The following is a 9,169-nucleotide window of genomic DNA, read 5'->3' as shown; positions in this document are numbered from 1 at the left end:
CAGCAGGAGAAAATTTTTTTTTTAATCCATACATACATTTTTACTACATACAGCTGAATCAAGTCCCTTGAGATACAGAGATGTGTTTTTAATTTAATGACATCTTGTCTTCAAGTGGCGACAAAGTCCAGCTTGTGCCGCTGAAAGCCTCTTTCTCCTGGTTAAAAAACAAAACAAAACAAAACCAAAAAAAAAATAAAAAAATAAAAAAAAAAAAAAAAAAAAAAGACACACTTTCTTTCAAACTTACCCCTCATAGGTTTATACAAGCTACATTTGTTACTACAGAATTTTTCAGATTTTTTTCCCCAATTTTTTTTTTTTTTTTTTTTTGCTATTTATATACTTGATGACTCAAGAAAGAGAGAGAGAAAAATACAGAAAAAAAAAAAAAAAAACTGAGAACTGAGAGCCATTTATGGACATTTGATATCTATATAACAAATAGTTAATATAACACAATTAATAGTTATATAACACAATACTGTACAAATTGTAGGGGTGATCGTTCCCGATTCTCAACTAGACCAACTCATTGAAAGGTAATCTGAGGCACTGGGAGGGTGAGTCAGAGGTACCAGCCACTAGCTTGAACAACTTGTGAAGAAACACAATGGTCTCAAATCCAGAAAGTATAATGGATCGACAAACATCACTTTTCGTCTTTGGTAGAAAAAAAACAGACTAACATATGTCAAGTCAATATCACAGAATGCACAATGATAGATATATATCAATTTAACAAAACTAGCCACAATCCAGTAAATGATGATACAAGCTTACACAAGCAGTCATGAGGTAATAATGACTGTGCTGTCTGTCTTATATTTGAATTTTTCAGTGCAATGTTGAATGATCATTGTGACACTGGAAATTATGAGTTTTTATTTTTAAAAGCAGAGAGGTTGTGAGGAGATCTACTGTAGACAAATTTATTGTGCTTATTAAAAGTCCCAAAAAGGAGCCATGAGGGATATTCATGGAAGCGTCTGAAAGAGGAACTTGAAACTGACGTTCTAAACGTGAAATACTCAGTCCAGTGGAAAAAAAACAAAAAAAAAAACAAAACAAAAGGGAACAAAAAATAAAATTAACATGTGCAATTGCACATAGTCCCACACTCGGGGAAAAGAAAAGTCATGACCATAATTTTTTTTTTCATATATATTCATATATTAGAAAGCTATACACAAGCATGTTAATTTCACAGATTAAAAAAAAAAAAAAAAAGATTCTTATTATTATTATCCAATATACTTAGAAATACACATTTAAAAACAAAACTTGAGGGGGGGGGGGGGGGGGGTGACATTGAGCAAAGCAAGGGTTCACTGTCTCAGATTTCATGGCTTATTAGGGTTGAAAAGCCCAAGGTTTCTCATTCGTTTACTATCATTTCCCACATAAGCAAAGCTATCAAAACACATTCTGGCTCTTATAAACAACAAAAAGCCACAAAAATGCTTTGCATTGTATTCCTTTTGATATGAAAATATAAGCAACTGTATTGTTTTTTTTTTTTTATTTGTTTTTTTAATCTTTTTATTCTTTTAATACTGAACAACAAATGCAAGTCCTAGGTTTTGAATTTCATCAGAATGAAGTAACATGGCTCTTAATTTAAAATCCTTCATCTATTCAACTCCTCTCTGTCCTGCTATTGATTCTTTCCTTCTTTCAACAGGAGAGTTTTTCTATTTTTCACTGGAGGTCTTGAAACACATAACTTAACATAGGAACCCACAAATACTGTACAGTATCTGTATAATCCTCCAAAATTCTTGCATAACAGTTTTGTTTGTGTGAAATCAGTAATATTTATCAACCTTGACCTGTCCCCCTTGTCCCTGCCTTTTCTCTATGTACAATACGTTGAACCTGCAACATGACTTTGTCACTCATAAGATGCATTTAGTGAAGGGGCCCTCTGAAGAGAGTGGCACTAAGAAAAGGAATTTGTACATATTGTACTGGTACAACAAGTGCTAAGCTGTCACCTCCGTGATACACTCTCTGCTATACTTCTCCTGTGGCTGAATATCACTGAGGCAAGTTGAAGTACATTTTTACAAAAGAAAATCCAAGAGTACCTGAAACATTTTGTTGGTTTGTTACTTTGCATACATGTACACCTTTTTTTACACACGTGGAAATATATATGCATTTATGGTAATTCTTTACATTTTATTCCACACACTGCACAAGTTATGCATAGTAACCCCACCCACTAAACCCTCCCCGACCCTGTTGTACAACAGTCCTCCTTCTCTTTTCCCTCCCATTGACCCGTCAATCACAACAATATGTATATCAGCCACACTCTGATCAAAAAAAAGAAAAAAGTAATAGGTAATTTAGAGAGTACTTCTTCCCCTCTCTACAGCAAAACAGAGAATCAGCGGGAGTAATGATTGTGACTCGTCATAAACGGCAGCGAGATAAAGAGAACTTGTGAGCTATGTGGCACTGTGGAACCACAATGGGGAGGTCGAGATCGAGGTTGGGGCTGTTTAAGGGGTGTTGCATATCATGTGGCCCACCCATCTGAAAGGCGGACTCGCTTGATGGATGGGCTGTCTTGCTCGTCCAGGCCGGGTCGGCCCAATCCCAGGGACGAATGGAAGTCGGGACGGTGCTCGTCGCGATCGCTTCCCTCGTGCGAGCTGCCACAGCTGCTGAGACTGTCGGCTGGGGAGCGGCCCGAGTCCTGCCGCCCCTGTGGGGGAGGGCCCTGGTGCTGCTGGTGGGATGGTAGTGGGCCGTAGCTGGCGGGCGTGGCGCTACTGGAGCGATCTCTAGGAGGAGAAACAGGTTCGGACTTGATGTGCAGGCTTTGAGTAGAGGGCAAGGAGAGATTTGAACCCTGACATAAATGAGTGCTAGAGCAATTTCTGTAGGAAGGAAAGGAAATGTAGGGGGTTACGTATTGTAACAAGTGCTTAGGCACTCATGTACACAGGTGACAAAGATACTAACAATCAAATAACTGACATTTAAATTATATACTAAAATGTGGTTCTGTGGAATGTAATTGCTATTTTAAAAACTTGTTGCAAACATGTAAAAAGTTTAGAGACTGATGTAAAAGTTGCACTGTGTTCATGTTGCTCTGACACCTAGTGCCATGGATGCTGCATCACACGAAAACAGAAGTTGTCAGTTACCAGTGTGATTGTAAAAATATGTAATTTGCTGTACACCATGTTGAAACTGGAAAGTGGATTATCAATCTAAAGCAAGTAATATTCAGCTGGTCATATGATCTCAACATTGAGGCACTCATGAATGTGCACCCAACACCGTAAGTAAAATAAAGTAGATTTTTCTCTAATACTGATTTTACTAACTTATTTATCTCATGTGAGTGTACATCATTTTAAAACATTTACTATACTACTATAACTATTTCTTTCTATTATCAAATTAGCAAAACTTTTTACTGAGTGCACCATGAAAAGAGAGGTTTATTTTTAAGAAAGTGACGAAGAATGGAAAGAGTGAGAGAAAGTTGCATGTTATAAATGCAAAAGGATAAGAATAAGCGATGTAATGAGTCTCTGAATGTTAGGACTCACCCCAGTTGACTGAGAGCAGAGTGCTGCATGTTCTGGATCTGATGTTGTTGCCATCCACTCACTGAGCCCAGATGCAGAGTGTTGGCACTGTTAAAGCCAGATAAAGAGGACAGATCTGCACTGCTCAGAGAATATTCTAGAAGAAAACATATGACCACAGTTAACGTTTGCATTGTAAACCAGTGGTTCTCAACCTTTTTGACTCCAAGGTAACCCCACTGACAACATCCACAGGCCCCCTCCCTTTCTCAAAAGATTTGTTTGAATTAGTGCTCAACAGTGCATTTTCACCAGAGTGAGAAATATCAGTCAGTTTACATTGTAATCTTAGCCGTTTGTAGTTATTGAGTATCTAAGTTATTTTAATCAAACTAATCCAAGATATTTGAAATCATCTTGAGGCTCCCTTGTGGGCCCCGGTCCAACCACTGTTGTAAACTATGGTCAGACTTTGTGTTGCTCTTATAGATAACAATGTTTCCACCTGCTGGAGAGATAAAAGCATTACATACAGGCTAGACAAATCAATGAGATCCTACATAGATTTAGATGTTTACCAATACATATATATATATAAATGAATTATACATAATTATAATTATAAACTAAATAAAAACTATAAATAATTTTACATTTGAAATACAAATAGTAATGTTCATGGTTTTATCTGATTATTAGTTTACAATGATGAGTAATAGATGGACCAGTATTTGAGATTGCATAATAAGTTAATTAATTTGTAATTAAATGCCCAAGAATTATCATTAATATTTGTATTATTTATTGAATTTATAATTCATTAATTCATAGTATTAATAAACACTCAATTTAATAAATTTAATGATGCATAACTATAAAATATGAATACGTTTTCCATAGAAAAACTTTTAAACATTCTGAATAATGCATGAAATATTAAACAGTGTTTCATTCAATGTGTAGTGTTAATATATTCCAGCACAATGTAGGTGAATGTAGTCTCGGGAGATTATTCTGAGCATGTTTATTATTATTATTATTAATATTATTATTATTAATGACAGACAGATTTCTACCTACCAGTACCATATGAGGTGGAAATGGCTGACGGGTAGCCGCCCATTCCCTGCCCTGGTAGAGTGGGTGTCGCTACAGAAACCACAGGGGTCGCCAGTGACTGTGCAGACTGAGAGTTGTTTATTCTCTGGTTCTATAAGAAGAGGGACAGAGGAGAGAAAGCATGAATATACTGTATAAGATTTCTTGTCAAGTTAGCAGGACAGAATATATCTATGTTCATATCAAACAATGCAAGGAGAATGAGCACAACCTCCCAAAATAATGAAAGAATAAAATAATCACTTGACATGAAGCACTACCGAACCCTCTCAACCTATGATTTACAATCTCTCAGAGGACTCTTGGTCGCTATAGAAACTCAAGGTCTCCACGGCAACAGAAGCAGCAATAGAGGGGTTGGATGTGGTTTTTATTTTTTTTTTTACTTTTTTGTCTTGCTTGTGTGAATGCTGAATGATGTAAAATAATAATAATAATAATAATAATAATTAGATATATGGGTTAAGAAAAAAGAGGTGGAAATGAAGGGGGTCAAAAAGATTAGGTGGCTGTCTCTGGGCAGTGAGATGACTCACATGACCACTAGATGTCAATATGGAGCTGTGCAGATTTCCCTTCCCACTAACAAGACTTTTGTTTAAAGCAATTATGTTGAAGCATTTTTACAGGCTTCATGTGTATTGCCAATAAGAGTATCAGATAAACAACACTGGATACAGTATTGACATTTCTACTGTTACATACTAAATAGCTCTTTATGAAGGGGCAGTACTTACCATCTAGATATATATATATATATATATATATATATATATATATATATATATATATATATATATACATATATACAGTACTGCGCAAAAGTCTTAGGCACATAAGATGTTTCACACAAACATTTGTCTTAAGATGGTTATTTATATCTTCAGCTTTAGTGTGTCAATAGGAAATATAAATGTTAGACTCCCAAACATTACTTTTGCAAATAGAAAAGATTAGAATAGAAGAACAGGGAGCCCTGCAACAGATGTCATGGCCCCCACAGAGCCCCCCACTGAACATCGAGTCAGTCTGAGATTACATAAAGAGACAGAAGCAATTGAGACAGCCTAAACAGATAGAAGAACTGTGGCGAATTCTCCAAGAAGCTTGGAACATCCTATCTGCCAACAACCATAAAAACTGTGTCCAGGTGTAACTAGGAGATTTGGTGCTGTTTTAAAGGCAAAGGTGGTCACACCGAATATTGATTTCGCTTTTTTATGTTTACTGGACTTTGAATGACATTAAGTGATAAATGAAAACTATTTATGTCATTATTTTTGAAGACATCCTCACTATGAAACATTTTTCACAAGTGCCTAAAACTTTTGCACAGTACTGATATATATATATATATGTATATATATATATAAACAACATGAAAAATACTGTGTCACCCTTTTATTTAAAAAACTTGATTCATTAAAATTAATTCTCCATCTGAACTAGTCTTAGAATATAATTTTAAGAAATATATAAGATGATGGAATTTTGTCCTTTTTGGTGGTATTTTATTTCTGACCCTGGTCAATTGTACATTTTCATTTATGCATTTGGCAGCCGCTTTTACTTACAGTGCATTTAAAGTGCATTTAATTATGGATTTTATCAGTTTTTGTGTCCCCTGGAAATCGAACCTATAACCTTTTCATTGCTGGCACTGTGTTCTATCAACTGAGCTACAGAAACAAATAGGTATATAATATGTCTATGGGGATGACAGATGGCCTTCAAGTCTATCAGCCTATGTCACTAGCTTAAGTGACGTTCTCACTTACCAACAGAAGGTCAATATCCTCAGACTGATGGCGGTAAAGGGAGGGTGATAAATCCAGAATTAGTGTCATTGGCTAACAGTAGTGGTGAGTGAAGCTGATGGCGTGTGATGGTTGTGGCACTATGGCACTATGATAACCTACTGACAAGCACTTTCCTAAACACGACCAAAGCGGAGGAGAGTATTCAGGATGTTTCTATTATGTGTCTAACATGGGCTTATCAACTCATGAGACTATTGGAGAAGGAGAGGAGAACCACAGAGGAACTATAGTCTCAGGCATCATGTCTGTGACCAAAGGACGTGGAACTGTACTTGTCTTCACAAAGAGCAAGAGTGAGAGGTGCTATACATTTTTGCTCAAACTAAGAAAAGGGAAAGGGGTTGTTATAATTTCTCGTTCTTATGTCTATGTCTATGAAGAGAACACACTTAGATGGACTTACAATCGAGGGCATGTTGTTCTTGACTCCAGGTGGGATGAGCACGCGTAGGTCAGGCTTACGGCTGTTCATCCCCAGGTTCACCGGCGGAGGAGACTTGGCCTGCATGCTCTTGTTCATGCCTCCAGAGGACACCAGCAGTCCAGGAGAGTTACGGTGGTTTCCATAGCCATTTCCTAATGAGAGACAGAGAGAAATAGAAAAACGCATTAGAAACAACAGTGCCAAATTCAGTACATCATATTTTCACTGTGCCACATGATTTAAGCAAGCTTCATTTCCATCTCTCGCCTCCACCAGAATGCACCATTTCCAGCGTCATTTGCTGTGAAGCTTTCATTGAACCCTGTCTTCAGCTCTCCACACGCTTCCAGTGAGCCTTCACCACATGCAGCCTTTAAACACAATTTTATCCGTTCTGGAGTATTGCAACCATCTTTCAGCAAGAATGTGCTCTTTCAATTCGATGTTTCCACACCATTTCACACAGCTTTCACCTCCACCACCACTCATTCATTTGTACCAAGCACTTTGTAAACACACCCTCTCATTCTACCCCCATCAAACCAAACCAGACAAATTCAGCAACCCCAGATCACCCCGTCACACTCAACTGATTCTGACAGATGCAGTAGAATTGTGATTGAAAATATGTATTTTTGTTGGTCTCTTTATATAAATATACACTACCGGTCAAAAGTTTTGAAACACTTACTCATTCTTTATTATAATTTTTTTTTCACATTTTAGAATAATAGTGTCTAAACTATGGAATAACAGAAATGGAACTATGGGAATTATGTTGTGACTAAACAAAATCCAAAATAAATCAAAACTGTGTTATATTTTAGCATCTTCAAAGTAGTCACCCTTTGCCTAGAATTTGCAGACATGTACTCTTGACATTTTCTCAACCAACTTCTTGAGGTATCACCCTGGGATGCTTTTTAAACAGTATTGAAGGAGTTCCCATCTATGTTTGGCACTTATTGGCTGCTTTTCTTTTTTATTTGGTCCAAGTCATCAATTTCAATTTCGCCTTCAGATCAAAAGATTTTAAGATCATGAGAAACATTTCAGTCAAGTGTTTCAAAACTTTTGACCGGTAGTGTATATACACACACACACACACACATATATATATATATATAGATATATATAGATATATATAAGATCTAATCTCCTAGTTCAGATGATTATCATGGACAAGCTTAATACTTATTTTGTGCATAAAAATAAATTATTTGAAATAAGAAACAAAGGGGTAAAAAACAATGAGCTAATTTAGTGATCCTCTCCTGTGGATAGATAGATTATATATATATATATATATATATATATATATATATATATATATATATATATATATATATATATAGTTATTCAAATGCGATATTATACATGCAGCTTTTGACCTCATTAACTGAGAATTAACTATAATAGGATATTTGTACTTTTAAAAATTCTTTTGTCACACTGCAAAACCATTTAAGATGACCTAGTGCAGGCAAAAAAAATTGTATGAAAATGAAATGATTAAAATCTTAAAAATTATGAAGAAAAAAACAGTGACCAGTTCTCAGATATAAACTTTTCCTTATACATTTACATAAATTTTTCCCAAATTCTTGATGTCCATGGAAATGTTATGTGTTAACTACCCATGTGCAGGTAGCTGTGGAGAGCTAACTTTTGGTTTGAGAATTTGTCTGTTTTAGAACAATCTGTTGCGGTATTATGGCTCTTTCGAGAAGTTGGTGGGGGGGGGGGGGGGTTGATTAGAGAGAGATGGGACTCATTCGTTCCTCCTGTGGTTTTGCAGAAAAGAGGCAGAAAAGAGGCAGGTGTTTGATGAGTCAAGACAGGTGGCATTGGTAACACTTAGTCCTTTAGGGTAATTGTAGTACTGATGTCAAAGAGTGAAACAGTAAAAACCTGATATTAGGGGAAACATTTTGAAATGTTTTCTGTATTATTTTTATTTGCGGGCAGACCACTTCTGTTTGTATTGCAGCATTACTCTAGAGCTTTTTATCCATCAAATTAATTCCCTTATTTGGAAGAAATATCCATTACATTGAATTTACAAATAGAATGTATGTAAGGGAGTACATACATTTTGTATGATATCCAAGTCATTTTAAGACCTTATATTTCAAATGTAAAAGATCCCTCCAAGGCCCATCCGGAGCACAAAGGAAGGTTGCCACTATCACATGTCATTTCCCAAGGCAAGCAGTCCCTATAAATGACATAAAATGCATGCCCCTTAACTA

At 36.0% G+C, this 9,169-nt stretch overlaps 1 protein-coding gene across 9 annotated transcripts in view; it reads right to left on the bottom strand.

Annotated features, from left to right (window-relative positions):
* Positions 1 to 1,510: 1,510 nt before the first annotated feature.
* The window catches only part of LOC127432849 (myocyte-specific enhancer factor 2C-like), a 103,036-nt gene continuing 95,377 nt past the window's right edge, over positions 1,511 to 9,169 (bottom strand). For 6 of the 9 annotated variants that reach the window (XM_051684314.1, XM_051684305.1, XM_051684333.1 and 3 more), the window contains 4 exons: positions 6,897 to 7,069; positions 4,635 to 4,764; positions 3,576 to 3,711; positions 1,511 to 2,891 (listed from right to left, as the gene is read on the bottom strand). In XM_051684314.1, the coding sequence (XP_051540274.1) occupies positions 2,528 to 2,891; positions 3,576 to 3,711; positions 4,635 to 4,764; positions 6,897 to 7,069 (803 nt within the window). In that variant the 3' untranslated portion in view covers positions 1,511 to 2,527. The remainder of the gene's footprint in view (positions 2,892 to 3,575; positions 3,712 to 4,634; positions 4,765 to 6,896; positions 7,070 to 9,169) is intronic. The other 3 variants (XM_051684350.1, XM_051684360.1, XM_051684369.1) reach the window with 1 other exon arrangement.

The sequence above is a fragment of the Myxocyprinus asiaticus genome, chromosome 4 (genome assembly GCF_019703515.2).
Source record: "Myxocyprinus asiaticus isolate MX2 ecotype Aquarium Trade chromosome 4, UBuf_Myxa_2, whole genome shotgun sequence".
Lineage (NCBI taxonomy): Eukaryota > Metazoa > Chordata > Actinopteri > Cypriniformes > Catostomidae > Myxocyprinus > Myxocyprinus asiaticus.
This window is presented reverse-complemented; position numbering and strand designations above follow the sequence as displayed.